General features: G+C 41.8%; 1 protein-coding gene across 7 annotated transcripts in view; it reads left to right on the forward strand.

Annotated features, from left to right (window-relative positions):
- LOC119649162 (supervillin) overlaps positions 1-20,796 on the forward strand; it is an 838,258-nt gene that overhangs the window by 188,432 nt on the left and 629,030 nt on the right. For 2 of the 7 annotated variants that reach the window (XM_038051180.1, XM_038051178.1), the window contains exon 1: positions 11,832-12,840. The exons of 2 other annotated variants lie outside the window; for them this stretch is intronic. In XM_038051180.1, the coding sequence (XP_037907108.1) occupies positions 12,781-12,840 (60 nt within the window). In that variant the 5' untranslated portion in view covers positions 11,832-12,780. Of the gene's footprint in view, positions 1-11,823; positions 12,841-20,796 lie in introns of those variants that run through there. 3 more of the 7 variants (XM_038051182.1, XM_038051176.1, XM_038051181.1) reach the window with 3 other exon arrangements.

Raw genomic sequence — 20,796 nt, forward strand, 5'->3', positions numbered from 1 at the left:
TGACTTCAGTTGTAATTTACAGGGGACACTGGCCTATAAGGAACCATGCCACCAGACTCGGCATATTATAATTCGCATTGACGAAGTTGCGGAGAAGAGAGGGAAACCCTCAGACGATTCCTTAACGATTGCCCATCTCTAGTTAGTTGACGGCACGATGATTGAGAGGGTACAGCGTTAGCCCCCGAATCTCGCTGCTTTGGGTTCGAAACCCAGTTGTCATGGGTGTCTTTGTTCGTCTCGTGTTAGTCTTGTTCTTGTGAGTTTATCACTTGAACAGCGTTAAGCGTGATGATAGTGAAACTAAAGCAAAATCTTACTGATTGACTACTTCACCGAGGAGTGAATAGTAAACACTATCTCTAGTTAGAGCCAAGCTGCGGACACTAGATAAACCATTCTGTAAGGAACTTAAAGAGATCTCTAGGTTCAGGGGGACAGCTGCTATCCTTCGCGAATGTTATGATCTGAGTCGGTTGAACTCTGCTGCACTTGGTTTGACCACAGCAGTCATAGTGTTAGGGGTTTTTGGCATTCAAATGACGCACCATCGCTCTAATTGGGTTCCTCGGAACGATCACTGGTACTCACCTATCTATTTTACCGCAATAAAAACTTGTTCTTTCTTTTTCGTTGGTGTGAATATTTATTCTTGCAAATACCGATATTTCGGGAACCACTTGTTCCCTTCATCAGTGCTAACAAGTTTTTGCTAATCTGGCAGTCTAAGATCCCCCGCCGCCAGCTCGATCTGGATGAAGATAGACTGTACATCTCGGGATGTTCTTCCCATGATGCCAATATCGTCAGCGTAGGTCAGTAGTCGGGTGGACTTGAAGAGAAATGTACCTCTCGCATTTATATCGGCATCACGAATCACTTTCTCCAGGGCCAGGTCAAAGAGGCATGGTAGGGCAGCCCCTTGTCTTAGACCGTTGTTGATGTTGAATGGTCTTGAAAGTGATCCTGCTGCTTTTATCTCGCCTCGGACATTGATCAGTGATCAATTTCGTCGGGATACCGAATTCTCTCATGGCCATGTACAGTTTTACCCTGGCTATGCTATGTGGCTTTAAAGTTGATGAAAAGATGGTGCAACTGATGTCTATATTCCAAGAGTTTTTTCATCGCTTGTCGCAGAGAGCAAATCTGATTTGTTGCTGATTTGCCTGGGGTGAAGCCTCTTTGGTATGGACGAATGATGTTCTAAGCGTATGGAGCTATCCGGCCTAGCAAGATAGCGGAGAATATTTTATAGGTGGTACTCAGCAACGTGATACCTCTATAATTGCTCCTTTTTATGTATGAGACAGATAATGCCTATTTGCCAGTCGTCAGGCATTGATTCGCTGTCCCATACTTTGAGCATCTATTGATGAGCCGCTTGGTGTAATTGGTCGCCTCCATATTTAAGCAATATGGCTGTAATTCCATCGGCTGCTCGGTTTTTAAGCCAGTGGATTGCACGGACTATTTCTTCTATACTTGGTGGTGGCAGTATTTGTCCGTCGTTTTCAGTTGACGGGACCTCCAACTCACCGTTCATCAAAGTACTCAACCCATCGCTCCGATATGCCCATTCTGTTGGAAATCAGATTTCCCTCTTTGTCTCGGCAGGATGAGTGTCGAGGTGTGTAAGGCTCCATCTTGCTAACTAGTTGGTAACAGTTGCGCGCCTGGTGCGATTGCTCTCTGTACTTTTCGAGTTCACAGACTTGTTGGTTTTCCCAGGCTTCCTTTTTCCGTCTGTGAAGTCACTTCTCCGCTCGCCGGAGTTCGTGATAAGTCTTGCGCGTGCCCGCGCAATATTACTCGTTCCGTTACTAGCTTACATTCATCGTCAAACTAGCCGTTCCGACTTTTCTTGCGGCTGGGGCCAAGTATCTTAGAATTACTGTTTTTATACAGCCAGGAACTTCTTAAGGGGTAATACTACCTTGTATTCATGAAATCAAGGGTCATTTTTAATATTTTTTTAGTTTCTTTGCTTACATTCAATTGCAAGCACGAAGGAAGGGAGCAACTGGCTTTCGATATCGACATATGCGATTAAATATATCAGAGTTGTCCCTTATTAAAAAACAAAGTGGTCTTTTCATTCATAGACTCAGGACAACCAAAAATTTTGACACCAAAAACCTCCAGACATTATTCTTTATCCACGGATCAAAGATAGTCGGTTTAGTTAGAGTTGGGATATTTTCGGATGCGGACAGGCTAGCCGAGTCGTACGGTCTTCTAGGATACGCCAGTGTATTCCAAGCGAAGGCACTGATGATTCTGAAGGTCTGTAGATGACTGGCGAATAATCTAAGTTCGAAGCGCAACGTAGTTATTCTGACCTACATCTAAGTCCGTTAAAGGCTTGTATTCAGTGGTGACTACTTCTAGACTGAAGGCAGCGCAGGTACCCGCTGATCTGCCTGGGTGGTACACCCGAAGACACTCTCATCTGCTCTTAGGAACATAGGGATGAATGAGCGGTAATTAGGTTTCTCAGAGTGGCCATTTATAATTGCCGATCCTAGCAGAGCAAGATAAAAGATAAAAGTTAACTCTTCGGTTCTAGAACCAGTTTGTAATGAGTCATGCTTTTTACTTTTTATCTGGTACTGAGTACTTTTTGTATCCTATAAAGTTGTTGATATCTTCAATAGTTTTTAACCATTCCTCCCCTGAAAATTGGGTGATTTTTCTTTTTAGACACATCAATTTTGACAATATTTTACCTAAGTAGTATACAGTCGCCTAAGATACCTCTAATATTTGATTGATGTGGAACTGTCGGCGTTCGCAGCATCTGCAATCATATTAAAGTAGATACAAAAATCTTTCTCACTCACCAATTGTAACCTTTTCAAAAACTCCACGATCTTCAAATCTTTAGTGATTCGGCACTTAAAAATCATGCCCGGAAGTAATAATTAGAATGTAATAACACTGCGGGCGCCATATCAGTTTTAGATTGTAAACTTATCTCTGATATAAATGTTCCTAATTGCCAGAGCTATTTCACTGGCACCATAAACATTTGCTTATTTTTGAGCAAAATACTAAACACAAATCCTAATTATAAATTCGGAATATGCTCGTTTTTTGGCGGAAAACTTATTTTAATGAACATAATTCTCGTTTGTGTGAATAATTACCGCTCTTGGCTAAATGTACGTGTGAACAGCTTTGCAGTAAGTTTGGACATCTAAACCAGAAAGTACGTCATTATCACTCGTTCAAAGGCAAAATATCATACAAAAGTTTTTGAAAGTAGAGCAATATCCGCTAGTCCATAAAGCTAAATTATCTAAACCTTGAACGAAATCTTCAGATAAGTCATCGTAGATTTGCGATGAGAATTTGTATCTCCTCCAAAGCCGATCAGATACTCACAGACTGTGCCTCATATTTTATACGACTCAAACGTTTCCTTCATAAAATTAATCTAGGAATTGCACCGAATGACCTTTTCTATCACAAACATTCTATTTCCGTTCTCTTTTCGAATTAAATTCTTTCGACAAATCATTTTCCCGTCTCGTCTTCCAATAACCATAATAACAACAACAATATTAATTATAATTAATGTCTGCATTTGCTTTAGCATTATCTGCTCAATCCGGCTTGAATAGGATCCGACTTGGATTGTCAATTTGTTTAGAATGGATCCTACACAAGTACAGATACCGCTGAGCGGGCAATATGAGGCGGCCGGAGCGGTTGTTCAGTTCAGTTCATAAGTTTATTCTCGGACAAGGTTAGACAATTAGTCGATAGTTTGTTTTGTATACAAAAGTCTAATCTGTTTAAGTTTATTCTGAAATTGCTTGCTTGCTCAGCAAGCCACTCGTGTTCCCACAAACTATTTGGGAGCGTAGGTACTGCGGTTGTGTATGTGTAGATGTATGAGAAAAATCAGGCAGAGTATAGTGTAGATTCTGGGGTATGCTCAGTACCTACTGACGAGTTGATCTGTGATTAGGCCCACATTAGATCGTCTAGTCTGATTTTATATTAGATAATTAGATATTCTGGTAATGTTGTGAAGTACCTAACAAACTATGTATATACAATGAAGCTGTTAGTTTATAACAGAGTAATGTGAGCCAGTTTCGCGAAAACTTTTTAGATATGGCGAGCCGCGTTTTCAAAATGTTTAGGTTGTTTCTGGAACAAAAGAAAGATGATATATTATAACATCAAATTTGTTGAGATTTTGGGTTCCGTTAATTTTATATGATTTGATGCATTTCATCCCCTGAAGATAGGTTCAAGTGGTTGCTGGGTGGTAGTCATTCCTCCGAGCCCTGTTCCCGGCTTCTCGGAAAATCGTCGAGAAATCTGAAGGACATTTCCAAGAACCGGCGAAGATGGCACATAACTGTAGCTTACGAGCGTTTTGGCAACCTTATATGTATGTACTATATATACAGGGTGCGGCAGCATAACTTCCTTTTTTAAAATGCGCGCCACCCAGTTAGTTGATGTCATAGCGGAGCGCTAGTGGTCTCGTTCAAGAGGGGATACTGTAAAGTTTTGTCCCGACACGGTTCAGTCGCCATCATGCGTTGGAATAGTGAGGAGCGTGCCTTTGCCGTTGAGGTTTACTTTTCAAGCGGATGTTCGGTTATTGCAACACAGCGTGCATTTCGGAATCGCTTTAATTTATCCCCGTTGGCTCCCGTCCCAGATCGCAAATCAATTGTTACATGGGTCACTACATTCAAACAAACTGCAAGTGCGACAAAAGGAAGAACTGGAGTCCCTCGGCCCGTTAGATCACCTGAGAACATTGAAGCAGTGAGAGCGTCAATGTTGCGATCGCCACGGCGTTCTGCGCGCAAACACGCATCTGCCCTTGGACTATCCGATCGTTCTGTGAGACGAATTCTTCGTGATGATCTTCATTTTCATCCCTATAAGAGTGTAATGTAGCTACACCCTGTTATGATTTGCAACAGTGTCGATTTTAGAATATCCTAATTTGGAACATCAACTTTATTATTTCTCAAGGGGGCCATTCCGTGCGAAGGCCGTTTTTTTTGGCTTTTTTTTAGCATTTTTTTGTGAAGAACTGGATAAAGATACAAATACGAATTTTTCACCACAGATTTCTTAATATCTAGAGCGTTCATAGTATTTTTTTTTTATTCAATTCCAGCCCGATCACATAGTCGATTATTGAAATACAGAGCAATTTATACACCCATCCCCAAAAAAAGTGTTTTTCTGCTGCCACGCTAGAGGGCGATCATCTTAAAGAAAAAAAATAAACGGCATTTTAACGTACAGACTTAACTACAGTCCGCAAACTAGGATTATTAAAAAATATTAAAAGCTAAATTTTTGGTGCTGGTTAAACTTTTTTTGTGAATTTTGATGTTTTTTCACGGCTTCTTCAATCAATAAAAGAAAAAATACGGAAAGAATCGCAATTATCCTAGTTTGCGGACCGTAGAAATATGTTCTGAATAAGTCGTGGAAATTTCAAAGAATTTCGTTGGATAGATTTTGGGCTATGGTGGCAGCCGATTTTCAACATGCAGTTTCGAGAAAAACGCATTTAAAAAGTAGAATGCGATTTTTAGCCATAAAACTTTAACTGAACATTAATCTGTTATGCCTAATCCATAAACCTCAGGTTTCTTCAAGGAATATAGCCTTGGCTTCAATTCTTGTCCTTTTAGCGAATACATTCGAATGTCATTCGGACCGATAAATACGAGCTTTATTACGGCGATCGACACAAATCTGGCATGTGGCTTATCACGTGTTTAACACTATAATTTCCGAACGACTTCGAATATCAAAAAATCACTTTGCCTATATGTTCTACACTATATCTAGATACAATTGGAGCCATAAAAAAAAATCGATTCCGCTGACCCGACACACAGGATGACCCCCTTAAGTTTCTAAAATTTGATTAATTTCTGCCAAGAATTAATTTTGAAGATCTGTAGTTTTTTTAAATTAACTAATTTTAATATTTTCCACTTGTTTCAAATTTGTCGCAATCAATTGTTAAATGCTGTCGAAAAAAATTAAGGCATCACGAAATAATATATGGTTTGAATTAGGAGGTAGTTTTTTAGTCGAAGTCTTAAAATGAAGGTTGCCTTGCAAGGTGTTTTCCCTTCTTTGGCTAAAAGTAAGTAAAAGTAAGTAAGGCAACGAGCTCAGAGAGATAATAGCCACAAAGAATTCACCGACCCAAAATATTGCGAAGTGGCTCTTGGAAGAAGCCAAAAGGTTAGGCCTAAAAATAGGAAAACGAGCAATGGGAAACGGTAGAGAAGTCATTACCAGGCTTAACGAATGAAGGAAAAATGAATGAATGAATGAATGAAAATAAAGGAATGAAGGAAGCCCTACATTTGTTCGAGGAATGGATCACGACACATGGAAGCTCATCCGAATGGAGGAAGGATGCAAAATTGTATAAGAAACTGGCCTTCACATGTATGAGTGAATCCTATTTCACATTCAGGAATAAATTTTATAAAACAATCTCCGGGGCAGCAATGGGCAACCCCCTCTCACCGCTGATATGTGAGATATTTATGGAGAACCTGGAGAATGAACTCAAGGAGGCTGGGGCACTAAACTAAACTAAAGAACTGAACTAAAGAAATGAACTACATCCTGGAAACATCCAAGAAAAACAGGTACAACAGGAACCTCATTGAAAATCGGATCAAAGAGAAACTACGCCACGGCTCAAGACAGCAACTTTCAACAATCTTCCAGGAGGTGAACGCAGAACTTAGGCAATGGATAACATTAACCTACTTGGGTCGGACGTAGAACATCAAAACGGGGCTACATAAACGTGGATTCCGGGTCACCTCGACAGCAGATGATTCCTACTTAGGACCCGGTTATAATCAGTCAAGGACAAAAAAGAGTGTACGGAGAAAAGCGGTATTTATAAGATTTCCTGCCCAGATTTCGACAAGATTTACGTAGGGCAAACAAAACACCAGTCCACACCAGGGTGTTAGAATGCATAAAGGAAGCCGAATGCGCTAAAAATAAGAATAATTCACACATAATAGGCATATAATAGAGCAGGGATACCATTTGTCGTTGCACAACGCCAATATTTTGAAGGAACTGGACGACGTTAGGATACTACATTCATACGAGAGTCTCCACATCTCGAAAATTTCTCTCGAAAAAAAGGCTAAACAGGGACATGGGCAACAATTTTTCCAGAAGAATGGAAGCTTAAGTAAGGTATTATTATTATTATTAATCACAGGAATAGCTATAAAAACCCAAATTGGGGAGGCAATTTTTTGGTCCCCGAAATTGGTATTTGTATAGATTAGATACTTTTAGGCTAACGAGAATTCACTTGCCAAGATTGGTCTGAACATCGAAGTCGATAATGATGCGGTGGAATCAAGCTTACCCTGCTTCTTTTGCCGCTTTTTCTCTGCATCAGTAAATCAGCCCAACCTCCTTCCTTATTCGATTTGATGTGAAATCCTGTGATTGTATTCGGTTTTTAGATTGAAAAAATCAGCCCTGAGAATAGTATTATTGAATTATCCGAATGCGACCTTTTGTCATTTTGTTCTTTGGGTGTCGCAAAGGACGTGTACTATATTTTGTGAGTGACGGGCACCTGGAAAATCTGTCGCTTGTTGGTCGGTACAGTTAAAAAGTTAGCCATAAAAGTCTCTTTCCGTATATAATTTTTGTGGATCATTTGATTGAAGGGGCGGGCTGGTGTCCTCGAGTTTGTCAATCACATGGTTGCACGCAGAGGAAAAAATGTCCAATCTTTCCCTTGATAGCAGAGGTCTCCCATGAACATCTTATGAAATCAATTTATGTACAGGGTGCGTACGGTGAGGACATACATATACATTTAGAAATTTCTAATTTCCTTAAGTGCGCCCGTTGATTCGTTCATAAGATTCGCCGTGACTTGGAAACGTGAGGTAGCGATGCAGAATCTGTTCCAAAACGCAAAAAACACGAGAAACGTTCTAGCAATGTCCGATCTGCGGAATATATTAAACAAGTGCAAGCGGCTATTGACGAGGACTCTTCAAAATCAATGAAGCCCTTGCGAGGGAACTTAATGTTTCTGATGGTTTTATCCGTCGAGTTGTCCACGAAGACCTCCGGTATAAATCCTACGTTATGCGCAGAAGACAGTCTATGCCGGAGCAAACACGAGAACAACGAGTTATCCTAGCAAAACGACTTCTAAACAAAATTAAACATCCTGGAGCGCCTGAGATGGTTTTTTTTTTCTGACGAACAAAATTTTGACCAAGGCCAAAAAGTCAATCGCAAGCTATGTTACAATCCTACAGAAGTTCCTGTTGTCATGCTCACGAAGCTTCCAGCCACAGTTATGGTTTTGGGTGTTGTGAGCAAGAAAGCATATGTCACGCCACCACCCTTCTTTTACTGAAGGACGTGAGTGAATTCTGCTGCATATATCGAGGTTCTAGAGACTGCAGTGAAACCTTGGTTTGATAATGTACGCGGTAACAGCCCATACATCTTTCAGCAAGAGCCGTGGTGCTTGGCTTGTTCTTCAGGTCAAAGATGATTGCATGGTGACCGCTGTAGCTATTGTGTTCATTGACGTTCACGACATAGCTACGGTTAGCCAATATGATGTCTAACTGCGCGAAAACCTCTAAGACACAACACCCTCCTTAATTCGTCAGTGCACTTTCCCATTCAGTGGCCCATGCATTAAAGCTGGTAGCTGTATCGTCGCCGTAAGTCGTCGTAAGGGTTATAATCGATATCTCTTGTATGTCGTGTAGCTTGAACTCTTCTGTTAAGACAGTCACGATTTCTGCCCTGGAAGTGTCCTCGTCTATGTTCTTGCATTTTATAAAATTTTCACGGCATAGCGGCACTTTTACGAGGTGAATTTCGACTTTGCTCTCTTCGGATTTTTTTAGCTCCAGCATTCAAGCTACTCTGGATCCTGCAGACAAGTCAAGGCTGATGGTAGGGATCAACTTGTTTATCCAACAAACCTTTTTTGGATTTTTTGAAGTTTGGATGTATCAACACTCTCTTCCGGCACTTGGTCATCAGGATCGCTTCAGTCTTTTCCTCCGCAAGCGCCAGTCCAGCGCTTTCTAATCGTCCCTTAACAGCGCTGTTTGCTTCACATGAGTATAACTCGGCTGTCATCGGCGTCACCCACCACCCTGGCCTCCTCCGGAACTGGAAGTTTAAGTACATCACTGTACATAGTGTTCCACAGTAGCAGATATGCCCTGCGGGCAGCTGCGGAGACAACGCACACCTGGGGCCAATCGTCGGTGTCATAACAGAGCCTCCGTTATCGCAAGTAGCTTTATATCAGTGAGATAACATACGTGAGGACATCTGTGGCGCGGCAGGATTCGCGGCATTCGAAATTTATTTCGGAAAATGTCATTTTTGAAAAAAGAGATCAATTACAAAAACTTCTGTCTACGACTGCGACTCCTAATTGATTGTTGATTTTAAAGGTGTATTCGTTGAGTTAATTAAATAATTAAATGATTAAGTGATGAATGTGGTGTTGTCTGCAACTAATAAAATGTGATTTTGCCTGCGATTGGTGGATGTAATTGATAAAGAGTTATATAAGTTCCCAAACATCAATCGTCAGCAGGGATTTGTGTATAAATCCCCAATTGGCCCAATTGAATACATTCCCCACGTCCAGGGTCACCACCACGCAATATTTTCCTACCCTTTTCGTGAATTCTATCTTCAGCCAAGCCTGTAACGAATTTGATGGCATCAATGGTTGGTCTGGTTTTATGAAGCCCATGCTGCCGATCTGATAAGCCTCCTTGGCCTTCAACAGCCAGCAGCAATCTAATGTCGATTACCTGCTCCAACATTTTTCCCGTAGTATTTAGGAGACATATAGCTCACATAGAAATTTACTAGCCTTAGGCAGCAATACCAGATTGTAAGCACTGAGGAAGGGAGCAACTGGCTCCCGAAATATCGAAATCTGTCCATAATCAAATACCATTTTGCTGTTTCATAGCAATACCAGATTCTGTCGCTTCTACGCTTCGAACAGCTCAGCGAACGTGTCCGGTATAGATTTGACGGCGAGTTCAAGGTCCGTATTCGGTATTCCGTCCTGGTCCGGGGCTTTCTTGTCACCCATTTTGTTGCAGATCTTCAACAGTTCATCTGTGGTTACTGCCGCAATTGCGTTCACATCTAGAAATCCCTTAAAGGTGTCAGCGCACTCTTTTGTTAGAGGAATGACCCCTGGACGATTTTCAACTATAGGGTAAGGTACGTGATTTTAGGAGATGATCGAACTCTGAATCATCTCGTCACAACTCTATAGGCGCTCCTCCACGAACAGAGTTTCTTAAAGCATTGCCTTTTGCTCCGTTGGATAGCCAGCTTGGCGTTTTTGGTGACTTTTTTGTATACGTACTCTTTTTGCACCCGATCAAAGACTGACCGGTTCACTATTGCCCATCCAGTGCTTTTGTTGACGAGCCTGATGTTATTCTATGTTTTAAGTATGCTGTTTCCCTACCGTGTGGCTTTCTTGTTAATTCAAAGATAATTGCCTGATGATCGCTGTAAGTATAGTCCTCGCTAATGTGCTGGGATATACAGCGCGTCAATGCAGGCCTAACAAATGGCTTACATTACCTTCATTGCTCAGAACTATATCTAACTGCGCAAAAGTCTCTAATAGACTTCGGCTCTTTTCGTTATTCTGCTTCCCCATTCGAGATCCCTGTCTATCACACCCATTTTCTCAGAAACGGTTACTCCTATTGATATGAGATTGGGTGGCAAGGTGAGAACTGTAAATCCTCTTGCATGCAAGGTATAACGTTCTCTGTTGAGTTTAAAGGAGGGGGGCGGTCCCTATACGTGCAAAAGGGGCGTGTCAAATTTTTTCCATTAATTATAGCCATGTGGGGTATCGAATGAAAGGTCTTGATTAATACTTTCCAAAGCTTTGGATTGTCAACTTTCCCTATTTCATTCCGCTCTCTAAAAGCGATTTGAAGGATTGATATTTGTGTTGTCTCGCTGCTATCATTTATTATCATTTCTTCAAGTGATGCTGTGCAAGGATAGTTCGTGATAGCCATGGTTTAGACCGGAAAATACAGTTAGTTACACAACTTAAAAGGCAGACGGTTCATTATCTGCAAGGATATCACCGCATAGTGTATCTGATTTCCTTTTGGGATTTGATGCTTCCTAAAGGTATCTAATTCTAACTGGTGTCATGAAGGCATAGTTTGCCAAACCAATGCTCAAGGGCACTCATCCTCTAGGTAGGTCACTGTGCCATTAGAGCCTTGTTTGACCAATCTGAAACCCAGTGGCTGGTAGGTGTGAGAATGAGCTGCTCAATTCTATATCTTGGGCCTAAGAATTCAGTATAGTTCTAATTTCTGCGCTAGTAACGTTTCATTACTTCAACACGGCCCTAATTTAGCAATCATACGTTCCCTAGTTACGCTCATAATTGCTACACTTGTTTCATTACGTTAAATGCAATGAAATCTTTCGAAGAAAGTCAACTCTGCGAATGTGACTAATTTGGCGTTTCTCACTATCTCAACTATTTAACTTATGTAGATTATGCAAAAGCGACTGTTTTTCACTAAAACAATTTCCGATCTTGACTCACAGCTTGCCGAACACTGCTTACAGTCATAAACCCAAACCCTGGGCACACTATCGTGCAAAAGATCGCGACTCTTTGGCGGTACAGTTTGCTCGTTAAAAGATCACTCATAAGCGCGAGCGCCTCTTAAAAGCCCAGGAAATTTTTCACCCAGTCGAACGTGTGAGAAAGTCGCGAAACGTTGCGTTAAACGTGCGTACGAAGTCAAGATTTTCCTCTGAAAGAATCTGTTTAACCCCTGTTCACCCCCCAAGTGATACAACAGGTGCATCAGGGATAATTCTCGATTTTCAACACCATCAACGCGATCAATTAATTATAAACCCTGCGGAGACAATTAACTGTGTCAAAAGTTTAGTGGGCTTCATCTAAGTTTACTGATCGTAGTTTTAGTAGTTTTTTTTCCGCATTTTCCTATAGTTCGTCGCGATATCGATCTTTTGATAGTACCGGGTCCGGGTGCGGTTTCGTCGCGATCGCGAGACTCGTATTCGAACGTTGCACGATCGATTCGGGATTCGTGCGGGCTTTCCTGTTTGGAAATAATTTGGTACCGTGCCAAAAACGAGATGCGGATTTCATCTATGTTTCTTTTATACAATTTATTTTCGCTTTCTTTTGGATTCTCTGCTACATTTTTCCTAAGCCCACCAAATTTTCCGTAATTATTGACGTAGTATAGAAAAGTTGCATTGGTGTACGTCTATGCGAGTTACGGGATGAAAAACGCGTATAGCGTTACGTTGACAATTATCGCAGAACTTAGATCAGTTTTTAGTTAAAATTCGAAAGAAACGTGTGATTGAGAGCGTTTTTTGGAAAGTGTTTTGATGATCTTGCAACGAAAGATCAATGCCAATCAAACGCGATTAGAACGAACGAAAACCATGAGTGAAATGAAAGAAAAAAATTATAAGAAGTTTAGGAAGATTAACGATGTAGAAATGTTAAAAGATTATCAACAATTTAAGATGCAATATAACGGTGATTATGTGAAGTGAAGAAATTTACTGAAGTCATCTCTAGTCATATTTACCATACATTTTTTGTTGCTAGTGATTGTGTTATAGTTGTGTAATTTAGTTTATGGTGCTTGTGATAAGGAGGAGTAAATCAATTGAAAGATGAGTAGCAATTCAGGCCATCGGATTCCGAGGAGTAATCAGGGCATTCTATATTATGATGTAAGCTGCTTTGGATTTAATTTTGTTACGTTATTATGTATAAGAAGCACTTATTGTCGCTTGTCAGTGACCTAAACTTAGTCGTATCCAAGCATTAGCCTAAGCCGAGATCTTTACAGCCGCCTTCTTGCTTTCCTAGATTTGGCCCTAATTATCATAGTATAACCATTCTCATGATCCTTCCATGATTTTTTCACCACCATTAATTCACAGTTGGATAATTAAAGGACCCTGAGTCTACTTTTCGAGGTTGAAGGTCTCACAGTCCACTGAAACCAATAGAGACAATCGAGCTTTTTTTGAAATTACTGAAAATGAATATCTTGAACATCAACCATGCAGCGAATTAATGTCATCTCAATTTCCACCCAAAAATATCCTTTCGGTCATTGAGAAACGCCATGCCTAGTCTGCGGAGCATAACACTAAGTAAACCTACGCAATCTCAGAGAACCAATCGAATAATATTCGCCTCAACATTACTTGAGACGTGCTGCAAAGGACAAGGTGGCTCGATTTTATATGTTCTGTTTTCACCGACTGTGGCATATGACACGTTGGATTTTCTATAGTTGGAGCTACGAATTAGTGATCGCCCTTGTAAGAAATGTCCGGCTTCTTGTTAGATCAATCTCCGTGACAATAATCTGCCCACAACAATAACAGTCTAGGGATTATGATTCATTTTCTGCGAGATGATCTCCAGGTATACACAACACACCTGCGAACGTTCAGTAGTTCTCCACTAGATGTTCGTGTTGACAGCTAGAAAACAGCGTACACTTTGAACAGTTTCTAGAGGTACTGAATGTATCTGTAAATGAAAGATTATTGGTATCATATATCAGGTTGTCCACAAAGTTTTCGCACAAATCAAAGACAGAATTCAGCAGATAAGTTTATAAAAACCTTTAATTATTTAATCTAATATATAATTGCCTCCATTAGATACGACTTCCCTCCATCTATCGGGCAACTTCAAAATCCCCCCTCTATAAAACTCTTCCCCCTTCCCCTCAAAGTACGTGCGAAGTGCACTTTGGAGGTCAGCTTCAGAAGTCATTTTTTTACCATCCAGAAAATGTTGGAGGGACCTGAACAAATGGTAATCAGAAGGAGCAAGGTCGGGACTATACGCAGGATGACTCAAAACTTCCCAGCCAAGCTCACTCAATTTTCGCTGAGTAGTTAAAGATGTATGCGGCCGGGCGTTATCATGATGAAAGACAATATTTCGCCTGTTGACCAATGCTGGTCGTTTCGAACGTAGCTGGGTGTTTAATCTGTCGAGCTGCTCGCAGTACTTATCGGCGGTAATGGTCTCGTTTGGTCCCAAAAGCTCGTAGTGTATGGGGCCACGAACGTCCCACCATATACTGAGCATTCGCTTCTGCTGATGAATAGACGGCTTTGCTACCGATGGACCCGGTTGATCTCGATGAGTGTAGGCTCGTTTCTTCGCTACGTTTTCGTACACAATCCATTTCTCATCGCCAGTTACCAATCGATTCAAAAAAGGGTCGTTTTCGTTCCGTAAAAGGTTAGCGGAGCAAATTCTCACTCTATCGGCCAGATTTCGCTCAGTCAGTTCGTGCGGTACCCACTTTGTGCTCTTCAAAACATATCCAAGACGCGTAATGGCTACTGCTACTCCTGATTTTGATACACCGAGATCCTCTGCAAGCACACGTGTCGAAAGAAAAGGATTCGCTTCCAGTTTGTTGCGCAGGATATCGTCGTCAATCGTATAGGGTCTTCCTGAGCGAGGTTCATCTTCAAGTGTCAGGTCTCCGCTGTAGAATTTTTCGAACCATTCGTAAACTGTCCTGCGCTTTACCTTTCCTTCACCGAATACCTTCGACAAATTTTCAATCGCCTTCGGCACTTTCGTCCCCATTTGAAACTCGTACAAAATGCAATGACGAAAATGTACTTTGTCGAATTCCATGTTTATCCTTGAATATCCTTCACAACACTGATCCTTCAAGGATAATTTACCATGCATTTTATAGTTAGGACTCTGACCTTTCCATTGGGATATCACATGTTGTACCTGCTGTTTTGGTTTGTCTGCTAATTGCTTTTTAATTGTCACATTAATATTTGTGCGAAAACTTTGTGGACAACCTGATATATTATTTTTAATAGCAAGAATACGACATTGATCCTGTGTTATATGTGTATACCCACATGGTCAGTTTGCCTGTGGCTGGGTTTGTGATCAGTAAAATTCGGATTTTAAGTGGGAAGTAATGTGAAGTTCCTTCTTCCTGATTAACGAGAACTATTTTTCCTTAACCGATTAAGATCTATAGAAACTCGAGTATCTGTCTTTCGAAGAACTTCCTACTTTGCATCTTTTAGCGATGTCCTTCCACACCCTTAAGCCGGTCTGTACTGAGCTCAGGATCATTATCTATACTGGCGGAAAGGAGACCCATTTATCATTTCTGTTGCAATAGAGAGTACGACACCCGGATTGAAGAGACAAGAGGAGACCGGTCGGTGATATGGGCACAACCAATCATATGACCGTATAGCTCTCCTTTTGGTGACTTGCGGTTCCATGATTTATATTGAATTTTTCCTTGATGTTCTTTCTCCCTGTCCAATACTGGCTATCGTTTCTTAGCTTTGGGAGTACATATTGCGGTGCCTGATTAAGTTTGCATCTAGGATAATTTTAATGTCCTTGGAAGTAGGGAGGATCGAATCCGATGCTGGTGGTGAATGTATCAAATTAGTCGAACCTTACTTTAGTTTGAAGTCGGAACATCAGTGTATTGCATCTTTCCCTCCCAATCGGAATTACTCGAACGTTTTTCTAAATACATGATTTTTTCAGTCAGGGAGTTCAGCTTCGAACACTTTTACTGATCGGAAGAGTCTAAATCGGCCGATGTACTGCTGCTTTGAAATAATATAACCCTTCTCAGTTCAGTCACTTGAAAAGGGGTGTATTGTATCCGTTTGCGATAGTTTCTCATTACAGGGAACAATTTAGTAGGAGAATGTGATGTTTGTGGTTGGGTTTCCGAAGTCCTCGTCTCTGTTTTTTTCGGTCGGTGGACAGCGTCCTAAATTTCGTGAACCAAAATAGCGTTCTATCTATTCTGGCTTTTTCCGATGATTGGTTGCCTTCAGTCTTGTGGCTGGCTTTTCCAAGTTTTCAAATTTTGATAAGAGTAGCGGCTTTCAATTCGTCGTGTAAAAGACATAACTACATTTTGTATCTAATTCGCTATATCCTATTGTCCTTCACTGATGGTAGGATTCATTTGAAGGCTCAACATTAGAAGAGATCGAGTAGCTTCTCCCGGGCTTCTGAAACACAGAATCGGCCGAATCAAAGCTTTATTAATTTTGTTTTGTGTGTAAATTTTTATTTTATAGTCTTTCAAGAACACTAGGCTGTTTCATTGTCATTCTGGAAAATGAGATAAGTTTTATAGGAGCTGGAAATTCAGACAGTATTTTATACAATGCCGAGTGATTTCCATGTCCATCCTGAACATGGTGGTTATCTCGGATATTACTCTTCATATGATTAGCCTAGGAAGCACTCGCCAACAGGTGGCTATTCGCCGCGTTGCTAACATCTACGGGAGTATGGGGCCAGGTTCTTGGCATTTTGCTGTCCAACCCGATATCGCTAAAAGTCCCGTGTCTAAATTCGGAACATTTTAATTTGTCCTGAAGCAGGCCTTATAATCCAGGACATGCACAATATCTCATCAAACCAAAGCCATGCGGTTGAACAGAAAAGATCGTGATGGAAAAAAAAACGACTCCGTACGCGTAGAGCTGAGTAAAATTTTGACCTAGACGCCGGCGAAGAAAGAGGCAGGAGGAATCCATGTTGGGTTGCAGTTTAGGTACAATACCTGTAGCTGACAATATTATGGGAACTACAACTACCCGCTCGAGCCGCCAAATTTCTTTGATTTCTCAAGCCAGTGGCTCATAGTTCACCTTCTTCTCTACGTATTTCCGTTCGATGTTGCTGTTATGAGGGATAGCAACATCAATGATATACGCGGAGCGACCCGTCTTGTCAACCTACAGGACGTCAAGCTTGTTATGTAGAGTATGGCGATCAGTCAGAACTTGCCGGTCACAATACATGCTGTAAGCAGAATTATCAAGTATTACTTGCGGCTCATATCGGTAAACCGGACATGTTCCCGTGATCAGCCCATGCTTGTATGCAAGGTTTTGATGGATAACCTTACATACAGCATTATGCCTGATAATGTATTGCACTCGTGCCATAACAGTACAGCCAGAAATGAGATGGTTCAACGTCTCCAACGCGGAACTACACATTCTACACTGGTGGTGTTTACCGTGCATTGCCTTCTACTTCCACTCATCGATCCGCTCTTGGTCGGGACTTCACCCCACTCAGAAGATTGAAAGATCGATCCTTGAGGTTAAGTGGAGTCAGCTCACAGTTTGCCTTACAGATAGCCGCATGCAAGGGACTCGCCTGCTCTTTGCTGTAAAAATAAGCGCGCAGCGAGTCGACTTGGCGATGATGTTGTGCCGCCACGTCAACCACGCCCCTACCTCAGATGTCACGAGGCAGGTTCATCCGCTCCACGGCAGAGTTTGGATGATATATTTGGAATTTGGACATAGTAGTCCGTATCCACCGCTGGACGGTTTCCAGATCGGTATTCGTCCACGGTAATATTCCGAATGCATAAGCCAGTGAAGGGATAGCGAATACATTCAACGCGCTTATTTTGTTCTTCCCCGAGAGATGCGATTTCATTACCAGCTTTACATGTCGCAGGAATTCGGACAGCAGAGCATCCTTCAGATAACCAACTCGAGCATGGGTTCCTTGCAGAATTCCTAGGTACTTGTAGAAGTCTGTCTAAGTCGTAGCTTCGATGTGGTCACCAATGCTATGTCCGGCATGTGGCTCGTGACGACCTTTGCGAATGGCTTAGAATCGGCACTTGTCTAATCCAAACTCCATCCGATTATCACGGTTGAACATGTCAACTATTCGCAACAGACCTCTAAGATGGTCGTCAGTAGCAGCATATTTAGCACGTAAACCATATTAAATCGCAAAACCATGCCCTCTAGCATCATTCAGTAGACATAGTAGCATCATTCAGTGCCATACAAAACCAAAGAGGACTCAACGAATCCTCCCGGAAGATGCCCCTCCATATACGGATGGGCTCTGAGGTATTAGCACCTTCAGATATACGCATTGATAAGGTGGTATGCCATCCTTCTATGACTGTCGCCAAAAACTATTAGTTTCGGATCTATGCGATACAAATTAGGACATCGATTAGCCAGGTATGCGGAACGCCTTGGCATAATGGATATAGTAAATAAAGAGGTTTCTTTGGTCTTCAGTTGCTTGCCCTACAACTACCGAGTCGATAATGAGTTGCTCTTTGCAACCTGATGACCCAACTCGGCAGCCCTTCTGCTCCTCGAACAGAATGTTTGTTGACCCTTCCACTAACAATGGACGTTATGAATTTTTAGAGGATTGGTAAGCAAGTAATCGGTCTTGTATTTGCGGGGTCGTGCACCGTGTCCTTCTTAGGGATAAGATAGGTAATCCTCGCAGTGAAGAAGGATTGAAATTCCTCCGGCCGACTCATGACCTGATTTATGCTGTGTGCCAACCGACTGTGATGCTGGTAAATTTCTAATACTAGAAATTCTGCACCCGATCCAGACCCCTCCAGTTCCTCGAGCTGTTTATGGCTCGTCGAACTTCCTCTTCGGTAGCATCCGCAAAATTCATGCCAGGTGTATTGGCATGACCGGTGACTTCGGCGATTTTATACTTAGTATGCTGGGCGAGTAACCCCCAAAGCCCATCCCAATACTCTTTCGCTTCCGTCAACGGAAACTGTACTATCTTGAATCTCGAAAGCGAATCTTCTGACCATGCAATCCCCCGAAGTTGTTGGAAATTCATAGAGCCTGGAATAACTAGTCTATGCAAAGGATCCATTTCTGAGAATTCTATACACATTCTTTGGAATTCGTCCCGAAGCTTAGCGGAAATCTTAGTTGGACGATGGAGAAGAGTGCTTCGGCGAGTACTGAAACTGTTACCTGCAGTGCGGCGTGATGTTGTTGATGCCGCCACCTCTGTCCCCATCAACTCTCGGTCACCAGTTTCCCCAATGACCTCAAATCGAACACGCTCCCTGATGATGGGCGGGATTGTGTCGCTGCGAGTAATAAAACGGTACTGGTCCGCGACTCGCTGTACAATCACGTGCTCGAATTGCGGGAAATGCTCGACGAATCTCTGGTGCAACAAGGCGCGGTAAGATGTTGTACCCACCCCCGCCGTTATTTCGTAGTAGGAACGGATGATGAAGAGGTTCATTTCTTCAGTCCATTTCATCCGCTGGCTACGCAAACCTGCTGAAGTGGCCGCCACAAGTTGTGGCGAAATAGCTGCAGCAGGCGGAGCTATGCTCCTGGCCGTCGTGGAGTCTAGACGTTGAACTGCCCCACGACTAGCGATTTCGACGCCATGCTGTCCATTACGGCAGCCCGACTCAGTCACCAAGTCAGACGACTCTCGCCGCTACCAGGTGTGGGGATAGCTTCCTCAGTGAGTGATCTGCAGGACTACAAAGTTGCTGCACTTTCCTCACCTACCCCCTGAGACGCTGCGGTGTCGTACAGCCATTCAGACTGAAGCTATCCCGCGTGTACATCATGAAGTCTAGTGTTGTCGTGAAGCAATACTTACGAGGTGCAGCTGGTCAATTTTCCTTCAGTCATCCCCCTATGCACTACATCATTCTGGCCCTATCAAGCGCAAATCATGGTCTTCTTTGGGTGGAGGTCCTGCTTCTTTCTCGGAGTGGCGTTTCTCTTAGAGCCACCTGTTCTTCTCAGAGTGTCAAATGGGCTTCGGCGGTCATCAAAATTTGCTTCCAAAAATCAGGTTCGGCGTCGATCTGTTAGAAACAAGAAATAAAAACCATGATTTCATCAGCCCTGGTGTTGCGCAAGGGTGGTTAGTCCAATCTCGTAAAAAAAGGTATTGTCAAAAAACGAAGTGCGATCAGGTTATTCTAGTGTTAAGCACGTGAAAAAGGGTATCCTTTTAAAACTGTTATAAAAAGAAAATTATACAACTGTTGACTTAAAATTTGGCAGGCTTCTTTATTGAGTCTTTAAGGATTTAGAATTTTGACAATTTGGCAAGCTTTTGAATATTGCATACTCGATTTTCGCTGCATTTTTTGTTGGGAAAAGTCCTAAATATTCCAAATGTAATATTTTTGTCTAATTTTAGTTTTGTGGAATCACTAAGTCATATGTATGAAAATTGAATAAAATCTTAACACTAGAGTAACTCCTTGTGGTCACGATTAACTATTGACTTAAGTAAATTTACTGACAATTACTCAAATTTAATCGTTAATAGTGATTGATTAATGACTAATCGATTGGTTAATATTGTAGAACAATAAGCGCAATGATGACCACATTGTCTCCTGCAGGGTACTGTAATCCTGTAGTGCACTGTTACGGTCTTGAATGAAGTGCTGTATCACTCTTCAAGGCCCTGATCCAATATGGATTGTTCGGCCAACTATTATTAATATTTGCTGGTTAGTATAATACAAACACTGCAAAAGGATATTCTATACTCTACTACGAAGACTTTGCCATTTTGTCAATTCAGTTGGAAGCTTTTTAAGGTTTTGTGTAAAACAAAGGCTTATTAGAATCGATTCGATGTTCGTCTGTCTGTGTGTCACCACCGATTTACTTGGAAACGGCTGAACCAAGTGTCATGAAACTTGGTCTGTGAATCCCTTTACATATAGCAAGTGACACCATTTTATATTGAGTTTGAGGGGGCGCTCCCTATATATGTGAAAGGAGGGTCTTATTTTTTTTTCACAGAAAATGGTCATGTGGTGCATCAAATGAGTCAAAAGG

The sequence above is a fragment of the Hermetia illucens genome, chromosome 2 (assembly GCF_905115235.1).
Source record: "Hermetia illucens chromosome 2, iHerIll2.2.curated.20191125, whole genome shotgun sequence".
NCBI classification, from domain to species: domain Eukaryota; kingdom Metazoa; phylum Arthropoda; class Insecta; order Diptera; family Stratiomyidae; genus Hermetia; species Hermetia illucens.